This window comes from Ochotona curzoniae, unplaced genomic scaffold (genome assembly GCF_017591425.1).
Source record: "Ochotona curzoniae isolate NIBS_2020 unplaced genomic scaffold, NIBS_Ocur_1.0 contig_1482, whole genome shotgun sequence".
Lineage (NCBI taxonomy): Eukaryota > Metazoa > Chordata > Mammalia > Lagomorpha > Ochotonidae > Ochotona > Ochotona curzoniae.
In genome coordinates this window covers 121,070-141,389 of record NW_024465100.1, presented here as the reverse complement: position 1 = coordinate 141,389, position 20,320 = coordinate 121,070, and the positions used below count along the sequence as shown (strand labels likewise).

At 38.5% G+C, this 20,320-nt stretch overlaps 1 protein-coding gene and 1 pseudogene across 2 annotated transcripts in view; both read left to right on the top strand.

Moving 5' to 3' along the window:
* Window positions 1-1,795: 1,795 nt before the first annotated feature.
* The window catches only part of LOC121147103 (killer cell lectin-like receptor 2), a 44,571-nt gene continuing 26,046 nt past the window's right edge, over window positions 1,796-20,320 (top strand). The window contains exons 1-8 of one of the 2 annotated variants that reach the window (XM_040966829.1): window positions 1,796-1,958; window positions 3,222-3,374; window positions 4,732-4,821; window positions 6,345-6,563; window positions 8,286-8,428; window positions 10,102-10,208; window positions 12,151-12,309; window positions 12,388-13,378. In XM_040966829.1, coding sequence (XP_040822763.1) covers window positions 3,272-3,374; window positions 4,732-4,821; window positions 6,345-6,563; window positions 8,286-8,428; window positions 10,102-10,208; window positions 12,151-12,301 — 813 coding nt within the window. In that variant the 5' untranslated portion in view covers window positions 1,796-1,958; window positions 3,222-3,271 and the 3' untranslated portion in view covers window positions 12,302-12,309; window positions 12,388-13,378. Of the gene's footprint in view, window positions 1,959-3,221; window positions 3,375-4,731; window positions 4,822-6,344; window positions 6,564-8,285; window positions 8,429-10,101; window positions 10,209-12,150; window positions 12,310-12,387; window positions 13,379-20,320 lie in introns of those variants that run through there. The other variant, XM_040966838.1, reaches the window with a different exon arrangement.
* LOC121147925 lies at window positions 16,055-18,074 on the top strand (annotated as a pseudogene).

The window sequence follows — 20,320 nt, the reverse complement described above, 5'->3', positions numbered from 1 at the left end:
TCAGATCTCACACTTGGTGGCAAGAGCTTTGCTGAAACCTGTTTCTTCTGAATCCTCAGTGTGTCCATGCTCAATGCATTTAGTCAGACCTTTTGTTAACCATGCTTGAAAAACTAACAATAATGATTCCTTAGGTGCTTCAACTAATCTAGTAACATTCCTTTCTTCACTTGTACAGTGAAGACAAGAGCAAGTAAGAGCCAGGGTTAAGTACTGTTAGAGTGTCTCTGTAATGTAGGTGAGTGCCTCTGCCGCCTCTTCAACCACATTTCCACCATCTCTAATTTGACTTCTCAATGAACTTCCTTCCTTTACTCTTTCTTTCTTTGGCATTGAGCTAAATGGGGAACTCATTCTCTGGTTTGAGATTGGCAATGCTGATCCAAGTTAAGTAGCAATACTTTTGAATCCCCCACATTCCACCCAAGAGACTTTGCTCATGTGACTGCCCGAGCAAAATTGATCTCTGGAATTATTTCAGCTGCTTTCCTGCACATGATGACAAGTGGCAGACTCCAGTAATGATAAAGAGATTAAGGATGGTTCCAGGGAAAGAAAAAGACCTGCCAGGGGCTAGTCCATTAATACACTGGGTTGCAATAGTCAGCACACTGCGTAAGGAAACTGTGCAATAACTTGGAAGGAAGGAGGGAGGTTGATGGATGGGGAAGCCTTGTAAAAGGGATGGGTTTGTGGTGGCTGGAGATTGGTTATTTCCATCCGTGATGGAAAAGGCCTCAGTGGAAGGAAAGTGAATTTCAATGTAAGATTTGCATGCACAACTGGTGAAACCTAAATGGGAACATCTTTTCTGGAGGGAGTTTAGTGAGGTATATCACAGTTCTTTGAATGAATATACACTTTTATGCCATTATATTATGTTCACATTAGTTTCTAAGGAATTTTTTTAAAACTAAAAGCACATTACTTGTTACACTAAGAAGAATTTTTTTTAAACTTAAATATCTGTAGCTTGGAGTTGCTTAAATAATGTATGGATATGCCCAAGTGAGTAATAACAATATATGGTTTTTAAAATCATATCTGAGGTAGTGGTGAATATTGCCACGCAAAGTGTTAAAACCATCTGTGTCCTCTGCCAGCCCAGCCCAGCCTTGTTTGTATTTGGAGAGTCACCCAGGAGATGAAAGACCTTTCCTGTGCCTCTTTGTTAATCTCTCTGTTGCTCTGCCTTTAAATACGTATAAATAAATAATTGGTGTTTGACTATTTTCAAAGTGAAGGAATATTTATTACTTATTGGAAAAGAAGAGATTGGAAGCCCTGTATAATGAGACCAACTTTTCTGTTAAGCAAATAATATAAACAAAAGCAAGAAGAACAGAAATAGAATTTTAGTGGAATGCTGAATGTTTTATAATAATATTAAAAACAATACTGTATGCAATCAATTTAATAAAGAGAATAACCTTTTCTTTAAAATAAAAACTGCAGATGTAACAGAACATTTCTAACAGGAACTTATCTGAACTAATAGCTGAAGAAATGAATCGTATTCCTTCTTTTATATGTGTATATGCATTCTGACCTTTGTCTCATTCATTTGAACAGTGGTTACTTAAATATGTTACTCTTTTGTTAAAGACTTTTGCCTTGTTTTCCTCAACCATAAGTTGCTCTGTCTTTTCCGTCCGCAGTTTCTGATTTTCGATGCTGTTTTGCAAGCAGCACTAAATGATTGGTTAGTTGAAATAGAACAAGATACAGCTCATGACCATCTTTCCTTTCCTGTAAACAACAGATTTCATCATACAGTTTCCTCTCACCATTTGTTTTCAACAGGATGGACAGAACATCTTGAGTCGGAGTAACATCATTCAGAGACAATTCACTTGTAGTCTAAGAGCCTCCAAGAGCACTGGGACTGGAGTGTCCCACTTTTCATGCCTACTGATCCTCCTTGCTTCCACCTGCTTCATTGCATGGCGTAGATCCAGGTAACACCCATTTTGATTCCTTTGGCACTTTCAGTATGATTATCCTATCCATTCTACTTATTCTGGCAATACAGTACTTAATTCTAAGTAATGTATCATGAGAAGGAGATTGAAAGGACAAAATTCCCTCTGCATTGCATTCCAATGGCATGAACTCTGAAGAATATAAAGATTGTAGTTCAGTGTTCATGACGACTTGTTGTCTCCTTTTCCACATGGTGTTAGTTTTGGGTGTGTTATCCACATGAACAAGAGAGATTTGAGAGGTTATTTTTAATTTGACTCAACTAATTTGCATATTGTTCCATCCATAACGAAGGACTTTGTAGTAGGAAAGCCTCCACTGTAATAGGAAACTAAAGAAACTGTGAATAATTAAACTTAGAAAAATTTGCAAATGAGTATATATCTATTTACATGTACAATTAATGTTTGGTATTTGCTGGTTATTGAACAGAATCTTTTCTCATTGATTAATGTAAAAGAGAAGTAAATTTTTAACTTGGTTATTCAATGGCTTTTTCCTACATTGATAATTATTGCTAGAATGAGTGTTAATGGACATTTATTAATGAGTGCCTATTGACAGATGTTATTTTCACAAAGGCTTCCACAAGCAATGGCTGATGCCGGAACCTAAGAGATTTGTATTCAGCTTATCTTACCCTGGACATTAGATTCTGAAATGTTTGTCAATATGTGATAGTCACCCTCAAAATCATTTATAGATGAGATATGAGACATACCGTGGGGAGCATGTGTGATGAAAAAGACTGTAAGTGATTTTACAAACAGCTATATGCCAATCAAGGCATTTTTTTTTTAAAACCAAGACATGCATAGTTTTTAAGAATATAGAATTTTTGTTACTTGAATTGACCATTTAAAGATATTTCTGAGATTTGAGGTAGAACTGTTTTTTTTTCCTAGCATATATATATAGTATAGTATAGTATAGTATAGTATATATACACATTGAACATTGTGAGTCAAATTAATTGAGTAAGCAAAACAATAACTTAGTGGCCACTTTTTCACTCTTCCCGTATTTTCTGATACGGTAGCATTATTAGGAGTATACATTATCTAAAAGGCAATGTCGGCAGGCTTCCTATTTCTGTTATAAATCTACTCTGTCTGCTTCAGTCATTCTCTAGAGCAGATAAGCTCATGTATACAGACTGTGACAGACACACAAAGAATGTATTCTCAGCATCAAATCCTGGCATGTTTCAGTAAGCTGCCTCTATGGTTTTTCTTCAGGAACCGTTGTGTTGAGAAGTTTTCATGCAAAGCATATTTGTCTTCTAAAGATGAGCAATCAGGAGGTGACTTACTCAGCTTTGAGGTTTCTTCAGGCTTCTTCAAGCTCTCAGAGAAGATCCAAGCCGGATGGCACTCGAACTGGTGAGAAAGGTATAGTGCATTTTTTTTTGGTAAAGATTTATTCATTCATTTGAAAGGCAGAGTGACCCAAAGAGAGTGAGAAGGATAGAGAAGAAACCTTCCCTTCTTTGGCCCATTCTCCAAATGGCCACACCTGCCAGACCTGGACCTGGAGGAAGCCCAGAGCTTAGGACTCCATCTGGGTCCTCCACAGGGGTAGGAGATACCAAGTCCTTGGGTTTTCTGCTGCCTTCTCAGGCCAACAAGGAGCTTGATCAGAAATAGAACAGTCAGGAATCATATCAGTTCTGCAATGTGGGATGTGGCTATTGCAAGCAGCAGCTTAACATGCCATCATGTCGACCAGTGGTGAACGTTTTAAGCATCTGAATTCACCTGCCTTTTATGAATTTCGAAATTTGATGTTGTATGTACCTTTTTTTGTCATGTGGTTATAACAAAGTATTACCCAGCAGAGTAGTTGAGCAGAAAACTTTTTAAAAGTTGAGAGAATGGAGAAATGAATGAATTTTTGACATTTGTGGAACTCTAGACTGTAATGAGATTTGGTCAAAATACATTGCAATTCTTTTAAAAATAAAGCACAGAATAGTGTCTCAAAGAACACAGCAATTCTTATTGGCATAAACATTTTGGACAATCTTTAAGAAATAAAAATGCAGTGTTCAAGACAATGTTATTTAAACAATAAACATTCTAGGTCCTTAAGAATATTGGTCTGTCCTCAAGGCCCATGAAAATTCAAAAATGTTTGTATCAAGTGGACATTCTAATTTTTCTCTTCTCTCCCTACTTCAAATATTACTGCAACTTAAATTTTAAGCTTGAGAATTAGTATTTTAGTTGGATAATCATCAGAGAGATGTTCTTTTTCAAATCAGAGGAACCTCAAAAGCAAAAGGGTAACCCGTACAATTTATCCCGAGAAGGTAAAGTAGATTTTAGATTTTAGATTTTAGAAACTCCTGTGAGGATGGAGTCCATCACTTTCCCATCTCAGAATATTCATTATTGGTGTCCACTGTCTCTAGAATCTTCCCTGTTTGTGCTGCTTTGTGACTAGATGTGACCAGGATAAGCAGTGCCCGTGTCTCTTAGAACGTGCCTGCATGTTCACCCCCACTGGCGTTGGTGCTGTCTGAGGGCTGAGCTTTAGAAGCCCTGGAGACCTGTTCTTGTACCATGAGTGTGTATCATCCAGAAATCTTAAATTTTAAAACTGTGATTTCTAAGTTAAATATTTAAGCCGTTTTGTATGTTATGTGCTTGTAAAATGTTTAATGAAAATTATCCTTTTGCTTCAAACTGTGTCCCTTGTTGAGGCTGTTTCATTATTTCATTAAATTCTTTTTTTTTTTCTTTAAAGAGTTTTCTGTGCCCTGGCATTTAATTGCAGTGACTCTTGGAATCCTCTGTTTGATTCTCTTGATGATAGTTTTAGTGTTGGGGACAAAGTGTGAGTACTGGATTTATGTCTTTTTTTATTGTCTCAGAAATTGCATTCTTTGTTGATGATTTCTTTCAAGGCCATATCATACTGATTTTCATTTGCTCACCTAGTCCACTGACTCAAGCTGCAATGACCTATTTCATTTTGTGTAATACATGATAATGTTCCTTTAAAAAATCAAATTAGCATTTGCCTGATTTTTAGAAAAGATTTGTTTATTTCTTTATCTATCTATTCATCTATCTATTTATTGATTTTTAAAATATTTATTTATTCTTATTGGAAAGCCAGACATATACAGAAAGGAAGAGAGACAGAGAGGAAGATCTTCCATAGGCTGGCTCACTCCCCAAGCGACTGCAGCGACTGGAGCTGAACCAATCCCAAGCAAGGAGCAAGAAGCAAGAAGCCTCTTCTGGGTTTCCCACATGGGTGCAGGGTACCAAGGCTTTGGGCTGTTCTAGACTGCTTTTCCAGGCAACAAGCAGGGAGCTGGATGGGAAGTGGAACACCTAGAATTGAAACTGGCATTCATATGGGCTCCTTGAGCATGCAAAGCGAGGATTTAGCCACTGGACTATTGCACCAGACTAGTAATATTCCTTTTGATAGAGAATTTTGTGATGTTCTGTTATCTGAGTTTAGATCATTAAAGTCTGACAGACACTCTGACTTTTTTTTCAGTATATAGTAAGGAAAGATATTAGGAAGAAGAATAAAAATGTACATAGAAAATGATCTTGGATTTAAGTTTTGTCTTATAGTTGATTTCCTGCTACATTTGGATAAATTTACCTTTGATCAGATATTTTGCTTACTGAAACAATAAATGTGCTGTACATTTTTTTTAAGTTCAGGTTAAACTTTCATTTATTTTCTTTTCCACTTGAGAGAGAAAGAGAGAACCCCAAAGGGTTTTCTCTCCCTGACTCCCGAAATGCCTGTAACTGCAACTGGGAGCCAGAACGTGCTTGATCTAGGACTCCATGAGGCTGGCAAGAGCTCGGGCTTTGAGTCCCCACAGGTGCCTCCCAGGAAGCTGGCATCAGGAGCCAGGGAAGGGGCACGCTGCTGTATCCGGGTACTCTAACAGGTCATGGACATTATGACAATAAGGTCAAACAATTGCTTTGGTGTTTATATTCTAAGATTATTGATAACTGGTAATCAATGGAATTTTAAGGGGTTCTTATTTGTAAATTATGTGTTATTAAAAATGAACTAAAAACAGTACAATATGATGCTAACCCTTTAGCTTTATTCAGATATTTTATTTATCTACGCTTAAGTGGCTGGTAGTGACAAACATGGTGGTTCCATTTCTGTGGCCAGTTCCCTGAGGGGTTATTTTCTTTCTTCTTCTATTTTTAAAATTTATTTTTCTTTTGTGAGGTGTTACTTTCTAAATGTCAAAAAACTGAAATGATTAAGTGTTGGTTGCCAAAATGAGATGTTTTCTCTTGTCTTTAATTTTGCTCTTGGATCTTCAGGAGTATTCTTTTAAGTGCTATTTATGCTGCTTGTTTTAGATGTTCATCTAATTCAAGAGAAACATGAACAACAGGAAATTCTAGGAAATCTCAGTCAAAAGTACAGCATCAACGAGCAACTTTTGGCCAATAAAACCTTAGAATACGACAGAGTCAGAAATGAAAGCTTTCTGCCAAAAAATAAGCTGGCATCATCTTTAAAAAAGGAAGGATGCTGTGCAAAAGGACCTGTTCCTTCAAAATCCCTACAAAATCCAGGTATGGAAGTAAACTGGAATGACATATTGTGGTGTTACCTTAATCTGTCCGCACTCACTAGAGGACTTGAGGCTTCTACATAGTGATGTATGAGTCTACTGGACAACTTGTCATTTGTTTCTTTAGGATGTGGAATCCCTGGAAAAGTGTTTGTATTAATATAGTCCTACTGTTCCCAAAACCCGATGGCGGTTCTTACCTCCCTACTATTCCAGAAGTTGAAATATGATGCCAGCACCCACAGAAATTGAAGTGATCAAGTGTTCCACAGTAATATAGAGTCTTTCAGTAATGGGCACATTGAGGTTTATTTACTGTTGTTATAAAGATATTTCCTATGTATATGTGTGTGTGTGTGTGTGTGTGTGTGTGTGTGTGTGTGTGTTGGGGGAAGATATTACATGCGAGTATCTATCTTGAATTTAGATACTTGGTCTATAGTTTGTGGCCAACTATACCACTGTAATTTAAAACATTCCTGAGATACGCACATTTTAAAAAGCACTACAAGCATGTCAAGGGTTGATGATTCCATGTGATGGACATACACACATCCCCCATGAATCCAGTGCCACAATAAGGGTAGTAGAAAGCTACATCACATCCTCAAACTTCCTCATGTTTCTTTGGTTGTTTCTTTATGCTAAGAACAGTCTCTGTGAAATCTTAAATTCAGAATGCACACTCCTCTATGATGCATATAGCATCTTTAACTGTGGGTACTGCTTTGCACAGTGGAGCACAGGATGCATTTATCTTGCCTGACTGGAACTTTTGCCCATGTAACAATGGGACTTCCCTTCTCCTTCCTCCAGCTGTGGCCAACTATCATTTTGTTTTCTGCTTCCATGGGTCTGACTACTGTAGAACATCAGAGAAGTGGAATCTTAGAGGATTTGTGCTCTTGTGTATTGATGTCTGACTATACTGAGCACCTTCTCTTTTCAGACTTATCCTACCATCTAGTGCAGTACTACCTCTTCAAGCACTTAAAAACATTTTATTGAAAGACCTCGATCAAAACCTAATACTTGCACATTTTATGAGGCATATTGTAATATTTCAACATGCAAATAAGGTTCCAAACAATCAGATTGAATAACGACTCTTTCATCCTTCTGCTCTTTCTTTCTGCTTGGAGCTTAGCACGCATCTCTTCCAGTTCCCTACACAGTACATAACTGTGATTGTGAACTATGGTAACGTATGAAAAAGCAGAACGTATGACTTCTCTGTGCTTGGTACTTATCTGACTCTTCTCTGTACCTTCTCAGTTCCTGCACTGAACCATAACCATCCTCTAGGAACCACCATTCTTAGTAAAGATCAACTTTTAATCATTCCATATGTGAGAAGATATGTGACTGGCTTATTTTCTTGGAATAACATCCTCCATGTTTCATCTCTACTATCTCTTATGCTAGGATTTACTTCTTATGACTAAATAATATAAGTTCATATGTATGTATGTCGGTATATATGTATGTTCTACATCATTCATCCATCAGTGACCGTTTAGGTCATCTCCATCTCTTGGCTGTTGAGGATCATGCTGCCTTGGAGCTGGGACTGCACGTATCTTTTGGCATTCCTGAACCTTCTCATCCCCATATGGAAATTAAAAATGAATGTTGAGGCTTATAGTCAATTATGGAGACTGTTCAAGATATTGCTCTGATTAATAGCAGAATGAAGTCTAATGATTGATCTTTTATGTTGTAGGAAAACTCTCTGAGGACTACTGGTCATGTTTTGATGTCAGCTGCTATTATTTTGTTCATGATAATAAAAACTGGCATGGATGTAAACAAACTTGCCAGTATTACCATTCCTCCCTTTTGAAGATAGACAACGAGCAGGAACAGGTATCATGGACATTTCCTTTTATTCTCAATGTCATCAACAGACCTTACAGACCTACGACACTGAGAAAAGAGGAGGCCTCCCTGGCAGAGAAGTATTCTAGTCTTTTTAAGATTTATTTATTTTTATTGCAAAGTCAGATACATATAGAGAGGAGGAGAGACAGGGAGGAAGATCTTCATTCCAATGATTCACTCCCCAAGTGACCACAAAGGCCGGTGCTATACTGATCCAAAGCCAGGAGCCAGGAGCTCTTGCAGGTCTCCCATGGAGGTACAGGGTCCAAAGATTTTGGGCCGTCCTCTACTGCTTTCCCAGGCCACAAGCAGGGAGCTGGATGGGAAGGGAGGCCTCTGTAAAAAGAATTTGCATTCATATGGAATCCTGGCACATTCAAGGCAAGGACTTCAGTAGCTAGGCCATTGAGTGTGGCCCAAGTATTCTTTCTGTCATGTCTGTTGTCTGACTGTCATGACTGTACAGTTAGGCATCTCCCAGGACACTCTGTCTGCTAATGAGCATATGATCCTGCTACTCATTAAGTTCTGAATGCATATTATTTGTTATGACAGTCTTCATTATCATTTATTTGGGGGAAGTCTTGAATCCTCTCCCTTTTTAAGGAGCCTGAAGTAATGCCTCTTACAAAGAAGTATGCGTTTTCCTTGATGAAGCACTTAACTGAAGCTTTGCTGTGCAGTGCCCTGTAGCCACACTTATTTATCCCTATAGGATGGTAACTAACAGCATAGTCAAGTCACTACCAGGAACTCAGCACTCAGACTTCCTGGGAGCAAATCCAGCTCTGCCAGTTGCTGCTGGGTGACCTTCAATGGCTTAGTTAACCTCCTTGAGCCCATCAGTGAATTGAGAAGAAAATTTGCAGAATCAAAATGATATCATTTATACAAATTATCCTTGTGGTGATTTTAATGCATCTGTATGTCACACTTACTTGATTGTACACCAAGGTGCATCTCTTTAAAAAAGAATGATGGAAAAATATAGAGGCAACAAAATGAGATTGCCTATTTAATTTATTACTATGAAAATTATCTCAGAACAGAGTGTGCTGTTATAATGAAATGCTTGCAAAACTTAGCTGGGAACTTGTATTTTACCATTGATTAAAATAACATGGAAATTATGTGCAAATAAAATAAATGCTTAAAATCAATATGTAAGAAAGCTCATAATATAAAGCCATGGAAACTTTTGTGTTTGAAGACATAATTTAAACCAAGTTTGAAATGGTAGTTATTGTGGACTTAGCATGATGGAGTGGCAGGTTAAACCTCTTCTTGCAATACCAGCATCCCATAAGGGCCCTGATTCCTCTCCCAGATGCTTCTCTTCAGATGTAGCTGCCTGGTAATGGTTTAGGAAAACAACAGAGAATGGCTCGACTCCTTGGGACCCTGCCCCTGTACCCACGTGGGAGACCCAGAAGCTCCCAGCCCCCAGCTTCATAGGGGCTCAACTCTGGCCATTGCCACTGTTTGGAGAATGACTTGGTGGATGCAAGATCTTTTCATGTCTCTGCTTTACAACTCTGACTTTCAAGTAAAATAACTCGATAAAAAAGTGAAATAATTTAATCAGATTTTTTAAAACATGTCACATTGAAATACTATGGAGATACTCAGTTTTGTGATAAATTTTGTTTTATTTATAGGAATTCATTCAGGTTCAGATTGGTCAAAATAGATACTGGATTGGATTGTCATATGATGAAAAAGAAAGAAAATGGAAATGGGTTGATACTGGTTCATCAACTGGAGTGTAAGTTTCTATATTGTGTTGAAACACTTTGGTGAGCAAACTGGCCACATTGTATCAGAAAAGTCATTTTTCATTTCATACAACTCAGCTTATTATCAAGTAGAGACTCTCGGTAAGAATAAGAACTAAAAAATATTTCAGTGAGTATAATCATACACACACATAGCTTCAATAACTTCATTGACTGTGTTACTATTGAAAAGTGATGTGTGCCTAACTGCTACATTTTTTAGTTCTTTTACTTTTTCAGATATCTATTTAAGTTGTTACTATTTTCAAGCCATCTTTTTTTTTCTTACAAGGCTTTGAAAGGTTTATACTTAGGATCTGATAATTATAATATTAGAAATTTCCTTACTGTTATTTTATGTTCCAGTGTACTCCCAGGCATACTGACTGTGCTAGAGAACACAGCACAGAAAGTCTTATTGTCCAAATTAAGGTGCTCGATCCACAATCATTTATGTCATCTTGGAACCCATAGCCTAATGCAGAATGATAGGTTGCCACACTTAGGATAAGGAACAAGAGAGTGAAAGATCACCTGTATCTTGGGTGGAGATGTCTTTGATGGCTGACTCCCTCTTTGAGTAACCCTGACTGTCCATGTGTGATTTTCAGGGTAGCAGAGAAAGTCTGCATAAGAAAGCCCAGACAAGAAGGTTCTCGTGACCAACACACACATTATCAGGGACACACAGTTGCATATTAGTCTGGCTACAGTTGCAGCTATGAGATCAAGCTGATGAGCCCAAATGTGTGCATCATGGGCAGATATTAGAATGGATAGCACCAACAGATGATGAGTTTAATCCTCTATGCCTAGGCAAAAACTATGTACATGCTTCATGAAAATTTGTTTGCATTTGTAGTCTGACTAGGCCTTTATTCTTTCTTGGGAGGGATAGGGGTTTTAAGCTCACCATATACATAATCTGCTTACTGTAGAAGTATCCCCACCTCTCATAGTTACTAATTTGCCTAAACATCTTTAACACGCCTTGTGCATTCTACCTGTTTCTGAAACTACATTGTTTTATCTGTTTTCTGTTTGTCTTTTTGTTTGCACCTGATTTGACTACTCTCAATAATATAGGTAATCCAAGTAATATTTTTGATTTTGTTGATTCTGAATTCTTAAGTGCAATTATGTTTTTTTCTATTTGCTTAAACTCAAGGGTCATGTAGTTCTAGTGGTTTATACTGAAGATCTTATCTTGTGTTTAGATCCTCTATTTTGAACAGAATTCACTACTCAACTTAGTTCATTCATTAATGGAATAACTCTCTTCAGTGCCTCAGTTACCCTTGTGGTCCCCCATGTGTACTAAACCCTCCACCTGATATGAGCTTGGTTCTAGCCGATTACAACAAACTCAAGGAGCCACAACATCTTATTCACCCAGTATTTTAGTAACATTCAGTAGGAGACTAGCTCTAGCATTCAGTCAATTTTATTGTTCTTTTTAATGGCTTCATGATTTGACAGTTTTCATTGGTCTGCCCCAATTTAGCTCAACTATTAGTTATGGGGTAGGAAGGCAAAGAAATAAAATAAAAACATCAGTCAAACAATCCCATCTCTGACTGTATTGCAATATGCACATAAGAGCTGGTTTTCTAAGTTAGAAACTAGAGTCCTCTTTAAAGATCTCATTTTTATTGAAAAGAAATATGAAAGTAGGTTTGGTATATCACAATCACAGAGCCATGTTTTGAAGTAATTTATTTTTCTGCTGACCTAGAATTACTAGAGTGGAATAAACTGGGAGACTCTAGTGAGTATGTGTAATATGGCAGTGCAAAACATCATTTAATGATAGAGTTATGAGTAGCATTTTCATATGTCAGGAAGTTAGAAAATAAGATTTAAAAAATCTTGAGTTATGTTGCTGGAAAATTCAGGATTAAACAGCTGACTCCTATGTTTTCTTTTCTCTAGGAATTTTGCAATGATGAGTTTGCCTTCTAGGAGAGGAGAATGTGCACTTTTAAGCTCAACAAAAGTAACACCCATTGATTGCTCTAAAACCTACAGTTGCATCTGTGAAAAGGAAATTGATTGTGTTTTCCGTGCTTCAGTGTGCACTTAGAAGCAAAGGTACCCTTGGAAATGCTGCCCCGTTGTTGTTTCCTGTAACAGGGTGGGATGGTGACTAACAAGTGTTTTTGATTGCAGGGCTTGGCCTGTTGTGGAAACAGAGATGAGCTGGAAGAGGAAGAAAGTATTCTGAGCAATGACCTAGGAGATCAAATGACATCCTCTCCCTGTGAACAAGTTGAAGCCTTTTTGTTTGGAGATGAGCTGCCCCTTCCTTCATGTTTCTGATAAATTAGTCTTTCCATTCCTTTGAATCCCCAGGACCCATTAGAGAATCTTACAGATTAGTCTGCCTCTTTCCCTCAGAAATAGGATCCACCAAGATAGTAACATGTCTCCCATCTAAGTACTAACCAGGCCTGACCCTGCTTAGCTTCCGAGATCAGACGAGATCTGGCGCGTTCAGGGTGGTATGGCCGTAGAGCAAGCCAGTAACATGTAACCTGGAGAGCACAGGGAAGAATGGGAACAGAGCTCTGTTTGAACTACCCAGGAGCGTGAATCAACTTTAAGGATTATTTTGCTATGAAATTTACATCTAAACAGGTCAAACTTTTGAAGAAGAGGTACAAGGAAATGCCGCATATTTTTTACTCACAATTATTGCTTGTACTGTGCTCAATTCATTGAATTCTTCCCCTTTGCTTTGTCTCATTGCCTAGACATCTGAAGATAAATTGAAGATACTATGTTTACATGTCTAAATAGTTCCCAAGAACAGAACTTTGTTTTATATCACCATGCCATGAGGACCAAAATTAAGGAATTTCGCATTGGTGCAGTGTTGTGATCTAATCTAGAAACCATTTTCAAATGTTTTCCACTATTCTGATAGTCTTAAACACGATATCTAGGTATTAATCATGATATCTAAGATGTCCTGATTTGGAGTAGCTGTTTAGAATTTCTTTCTCTTTTTGATTTTGGTATTGTTTTAAAAAGGCCATCAACTTAGACTTTGTGCACAAGTAAGTATTTATCTGGAACTGGCACGGTGTCCTACTGGCTAAAACATTGCCTTGCAAGAGCTGGGATCCCTTCTGGGTGCTGGTTTGTGTCCCAGGTGCTCCACTTCTCATCCACCTTTTGACCTGGGAAAGCGATTGAGGATGGTCCAAAACCTAGGGAACCTGCACCAATGTGAGAGATCTGGAAGAAGCTCCTGGTTCCTGGCTTTGCATCAGAGCTCAGTCTGGACCTTTTAGCCATTTTCAGGAGCTAACTAGCAGACAGAAGGTTTTTGTCTTTGTACCTCCTTTTCTCTGTATATCTACCTTTCCAATAAAATTTTTTAAAAAAAATTTAAAAATACTTACTTAGTGGCATTATGATGTATCACAAGTGGCTGCTCTTCGTTATTTAGTTGTCTATTATGCAAATCTACTACTGTTTTTTTCTTTCACTTAGGGAAATTTGAGTGTTTCTCACTTGGCTATTGTGAATAAAGCTGCTGTGCACATCTAAGTGCAAGTTGCAGTAAGGGGAAATGTTTTCATTTATTTTTAGTAACTATCTAGAAGTCTAATTTTTGGCTATTAGGTAAGTGCATGTTTAATTTGATAATAAGAAATTTCTGGATGGATTCTCATTGTAGTTATATCATTTACTTTTCCTGTAACAACAAAGCAGAGTTCCACTTACTCCCATCTTTATCAATTATAACCAATTTGGTGAGTGTGTAGTGGTACCTGGCATTTCTACATTGATATATCCTTAATTTTCTACAGCTTGTTTTTAAGAGTTTTATAGTCGTAAAATGCATGAATGGTTTGTATCCATTCCAAGCTGTTTTGTGCCTGAGAAAGAATAGAGGATTATATTTATTCCATGATGACTTGCAGTTGTTTTCACACTGCTGCAAAGACTTTTCCTTCCTCTACTGTATTACTTTGGTGTCTTTATACTGTGTATGCTCTCTTCTTCTGTTCCTTTCTGTAACTCTGTCTTCCAAATAAATAAATATCTTCTAAAAAGGGAGCTCAAAGCCATGATGACAGGGATGCATACCTTTTGTGACTGTGTGTTATCTTCCCCCACACGTTCTGACACCTGATGGTGGCCTCTATTTATCCTTGGCCTTTAGATGCCTCCTTTCATTTCTGGATCTGCCATCCCATCACATTCTCCCCATGTGTGTCTGTCTCCACACATGGCTTCCTCTTCTAAGAAGAACATGCATTATGTTAGGGCACAGCCTGATGACCTCCTCTTGACTTATTGACATTTTTAAACATTTTATTGCTTAAAAAGACTACATTCAAGGGAAGAGATGTTAGCAATTATAGTTTCTTGAAAGACATACTCTGAATGCCAACAAAAATATCATTTATGATGTCATATCTTGTCTCTTATAATTTCATTTTTTTAATCTTCAGTTTTTTTCTTTCTTCCTACTGTGAAGTTAACTCTTTCCCTCTTTCTGCCTTCATAATTTAAACCTTACCTCTTTTTCTGTCCTTTTCACATACATTTAGCTATTGGTACAATTTTCCCTAAAATTCTGTCTAATTTATAATTTGCCAGTACCTGTTATATGTTCTGGTAGGTGGGCTATCATGATGAATGTTCTACATGTCCTTGAGAACAATGCATGTTGTCCTTTGGGGATGAAGTGCTCTATTTATACCAACTGTGTCAAGGGAATAGTGTTTTAAGAGTCAATCGTTTTGGCTGTTCAGGTTCATGTCCCACGACCACAAGAATGAGGAGCACAGACAAAGAGTGGTGAGCAGAGAAGCAAATGCGTTGAACCATGGAAAGCTCCCATTGTAGGGGGGGTCCTTGAATAGGGTTGCCATGAAGAGGAAAGTGTCTGGCACTTTGGTTCTTTGGGCTAAGAGGAAGTCAGTCCCACGTTTTATGAATTTGTCCTTTAGTCATCAGTGGCCTTCTCATTGCATTGGATTAGATATCTGGAACTGGATGGATCTGGCTGTAACTGCATCTGATTTTGTTTTCTGTTTTTCCATCACGTTGCTAGTAGTGGCAATGTTTCATTTTAGGCATGTCCTTCTGCATACCTGGCCTGTGTCTGCTCATCATACTTGTCTCTGTGTATTAGATATGAGTGTCTTTTGCCTTCGTGTCCCTGTTCATCTACCTTGGATTACATCCTAGTAATCTCTTTTCTGTATCTATTGGTTTCTTTTTTTCACTTTTCTATGATTTTTGTAATTATGATTTGATTATCATTTATTTTTGTTTTAAATTATCCAAAAGGAATGTGATTTGTTTTCTTCTCTCTTTACTGATGTTCATGCTTTGCATGCACTTTAAATGCCTTTTCCCCTCATTTTCCATTAGTCTATGCTTCTATAGGTCTTAGCATTTATCTTTGTTTTCCTTGAGTGCAATAAATATCTTCTCTCAGTAGCGAGTCAGTAAGTATTTATGAATGAAAATTACACCCAGCACATGAGCCTGGGATCGAAAATACAATTCTATTGATAATAGTGGTTTTTAACCTTCTGAGAAAGCTATAGCAAGCATTTGGGAAATTTCAGAAGCCAGAAAACCTGAATTGTCACCAAGTCTCCTGAGTGGTGGCAATGACTCAAGTATTTGGGCCATCTTCTGGTGCCAGCTCAGGCCATGATAACAGGAAGCTGCATCAGAAGCAGAGCTTCTGAATCTCGAACCTACACCTAATATGGGATGCCAGTATTGCAGGCGGTAGCTTAGCTCACTGTGCTACAGGGTCCCCTTGGTCATTCAAATAAACATCATCATCACGTAAAGTTAGAGCATGAGAATTGCTTTGATGGTAAAGATAAAGATAAATAGAATAGTTAGAGGGACAGAAGATCTCCAACTAGAGATGTCTACTTGTTACCCTAAGGGCATCCAGTGGCATAAGAGGCTTTAAGGCCAATCGCCAAGGAGGTGGGGACCTGGGTGGGCCATTCTTGCTGATGAAATGACTCAGAGCATCCTCCCCTGCATGCTGGTGGCTATTCAGTTGTCGTTCACTCAGACCAGGACAGGAAGACCCTCAGCTAGTGTGAAACAATAAAACCACTGAGGTTTCAAGATGGGGCGAGAAGCTGTGTGCTAGGCTTCTAGCTAACTGTGTCATCAGAAAGGAAAATATGTGGTTTCCCAAATTTAAAAAAAAGAAAAAAAAGAAACAAACACCTTTTTTCCACCAGAAAATAAACCACAAAGACCAGTGACTACTGTACATCTCCAGATTTGAGAGGCAGTGTTTCATGTTCTCCAGATTTGGGATGCAGTGTTTTGTGCTTCTGGGTTTCCCCCCACTCCTCTTGTCCCTCACTGGCCCAAGGCTGGATGAAAGGTGGTAGGTACCGGATGCCTGGAGGGTAAGCAGGGTGCCTAGGACACCCTATGGATTCCACCCAGCTCACCTCAGCCCAATCTGGTCAAGTCTCTAAGTCTCTGATCCTGTTTGTGAGTCTTATTATTATTATTTTTTCCATCACCAGTTGTTTTGCAAGGTTGTAGCTGTGAGAAACCTGGGTTAGGGTGCCTAATGCAGTGAGGCCAGCTGCAGGGGCTCAGGTTGGTGGAACAGAACCATTTACAGTCTTGATGGAAAACATAAGGAAAATGACTCTGCTGTCCTGTCTCAAAGAGCAAATTCATCTCAACAGACCTAGCTTGGGTTGCTAACTTTGAAAGCCAAGAAAGGCAAGTAAGCTGTCGTCCACAGTAGAGCACAGAATTGCCTAAGAGGATAGGCGTGGTCACTTCATAAAGAATGAGGAAACATGGACTTCTATCAGGGAAACTGAACTGACCTGACCGCAAGAAAGGATGATGGGACTGATCCTAAGGAGGCCAGGGGTCTTAGGTCTTTGGTGATGACTATGTGGACCAGAGGTTCATGGACGCATTCCAGAAAAAGATCTGTGCCAGGAAATCTCAACGTTGGGCTGTGGCATTTGGCCCAGTGTGGCAAACACCATTGTGCAGCATCTGTGTCTTTGTGGTTATTGGCTGGTAAATAGACAAGCGTCTTATGGCACTCTATGGCTTTTTGGACCTGGGCGGGCCCTTCATTGATTGGGTATGCTTCCTTCCATCTCACTGAAGCACAGAAGAAGAGTGGGTACATCTGGTGGGCTGAGCTGAAGAATGCTCTGGTTTTTATCACTTTCACTTGTGGTTTTTCCCCAGGACTGCAGACCCTCATAGACCCTGTCATCATGAAACGATCTTTGCCTGGTCAGTCTTCATGCCCTCAGGCCACCTCCCCATCTTTGATTATGCTGGCAATGCTGCAGCTGTGTCCAGCACACTGTCCTGGAACATGACCATCTTCACTTCTGTCTGCCTAGCCTCGCCCCACCCTCAGTCCCTGCATGCCTTCATCGTGCCACCCAGAGTTTTGCCCTGTAACCCATGTTACAGACGAAACTGAGGGTACAGGACTGCCCTTTTTATGTGGCATTCACACAGTCTTGTGCACATGTAGCCCTGGGAGTCCCGCTGTCCACTCATGTTGTGAGAGGCGTAGTCTTTCCCGTCTGCTGCTTTCCATGTCATTCCTGTGTTCCTTCAACCTCAACTGCCTGCAATCTTGTAAGAAAACCTCACGTGTCTTGGCATGTGGATGAAATCAAACAAGACTTGTCCAGGTACCTCAGCTAGCTTAGAGACTGTTATAATATTGTCAAAGCATCCTAACAGACTAATCTTTTAACAAATATGAAATCTCATGAAAAATCCCATTCTGGAAGCAGCTGACATGAGATCAAAAGAAAAATAAATGCTGGGCCCAGCACAATGCCTCCATGGCTAAATCTTTATTTTTCAAGTGCTGTGATTCTGTAAGGGTACTGGTTTGTGTTCCAGCTGCTCTACTTCCCATCCACTCACTGCTTATGGCCTGGGAAAGCAGCAGTGAGAACCCAAAGAAGCTGCTGGCTTCTGGCTTCATACTGGCTCAGTTCCAGCCTTTGTGGTCTCTTGGGGCATAAACTAGCAGACGGGAGATCTTTCTCTCTATTATTGCTTCTCTCTGTGAATCTGCCTTTCCAGTAAAAAAAAAAAAAATAGGTAAATCTTTTTTTTTTAATAACTTTCTGTGGTCCTTTGAAATTATTGCTGCTCATCTATTATTCATTATAATAAACCAAGTGATATATTTTGTATTTATTAAAAATATAATAACATCCCTAAAAGTTTTTTCTCTTTCTGTTTTATTAACAGTGACTATGATAAAGTATCACTTCCGATTTCATTCTTTGATTAATCCCATGTTAAGCTGCTGTTATCCTTGTGATGATTGCTTCATGAGAGAAAAATTTGCTTTCCAGAATTTCAGAAGTCTGCTAAGAACAAAAAGTGTTAGAGGGAGTAATTATACAGTTTGATTTCTAATAATTAATTTTTTATCTGCCTCTTCTAAAGCTTTTTCCCAAACCTAGATTTTGTGGTCAGTCCTCTGAACTCTTTGTACTTGGTCCGCAAAGCGCCCTGTAGCTGATACCAGGACATGGCATAGCAAAACGTCGCAATACAGATAACAGATAGGGATCCACCTATGGACGGCATAATATGAGGAGACTGACAGTATGGTTTTTTATTGCTATAAAGGAACCACTAAAGATTGGTAATATGTATGACAGAGGCTTATGGTGCTTCAACAGTAAGATGAATGGCAATCTGTAATGGGTCTGCTGCTTCAATACAGCAGGAAGGGGAAACGCAAGGAGGATGAAACGAATGTGGGCCAGGGTTAAAGATCACAGGATCATGTATCAAGATGTGATCTGGCAAGGAAATTCAGTCTTACAAAGGTTTATCCTTAAGAGGGCTTCATTATAATACATAACATTTCCACAACCACCCTGCCTGCAGGCACTGCCTCACTGGACAGAAGCCTCGATGTGAGCTATGGGGGAAGGTCTCACTGAAAATGGCAAAAAACCTAACCTTGGAGAATTTGAATGACTTGTTTGACATTTTGTTGCTGGGTTAGATTCAAATCTAGGAATAAGCAAGGATAATATATTTCCCCTGCTGTTCACCTCACTCTCATCACCACACTAACAGCAATCTTCTGACCTGAAGAACTGCTTATTAATTGATTAACTAAAACACATAAATTGATAGAGGGGGGAGAGCTTTTACATCTGGCTCACTTTCTAAAGTATCATACCTATACAATACTGGAAATCTATTCTCTTTAGTTTTAATCATTTTTTTGAAAATTAAGAAAAAAATTGAGCCTGAGATCATAAGTAAATATATGTATATCAAGTATCTTATACATTTGAAAGCTCCATAATAAGAACCAATGATTAAAAAAAAAGTGAGAACTTGCAGAATGTGTTTTGAGAACAGTATTAGAATTAAGACATGTGAACAATTCAAGTAGAATATTCTTAAAAATCCAGTGTTCTGATTTAAGTCGCCATCTGAGATGCCAGCACTGTATTTGCCCTCTAACCCCCTGCTAATGTGCTTGAAAAAGCAGAAGGTCATATACCATACACCTGGGCCCTTGCCATCCATGTGTGAGATCTGGATGGGTTCAACTTGGGTTGTATCAGTGGATGCTAAGTTCAGCCCCTCATCTCTTCCTTTATTTCTGTTACTGTATTTAAATAAATATGTTTTTTAAACAGTCAGATGTGAATATTGTCATGCACAACTGGTATAATATAGAGGGGGACAATTTTTCTGAAGGTTATTTGATAATCTGTATCGTCAGTCATTACATGCGTAATACCATTTAGCATTGTAATTTTATGTTTAAAATAATGTCCTAAGAAAACAACACTGGAAAGCAAAGGACAAAGATATTTTTTTTTTTATATTAGCAAAAGCCTGGAAAAAATTTAGATGTACAGTTGTAGGGTAAGGGTTAAATAAGTTAAGGGAGTAATGTTTATATTGGCAGTAATGGTATATATATATATTTGAATTCTTGTTTTAAGTATAGACATTGTGGTACTGTATGCAAAGGTACAGTGGGTTCTACCTAGCCCCACTAAAACTACTATGGGTGTATGAAGACTGAGTCAGCAAATGCAAAATTTAT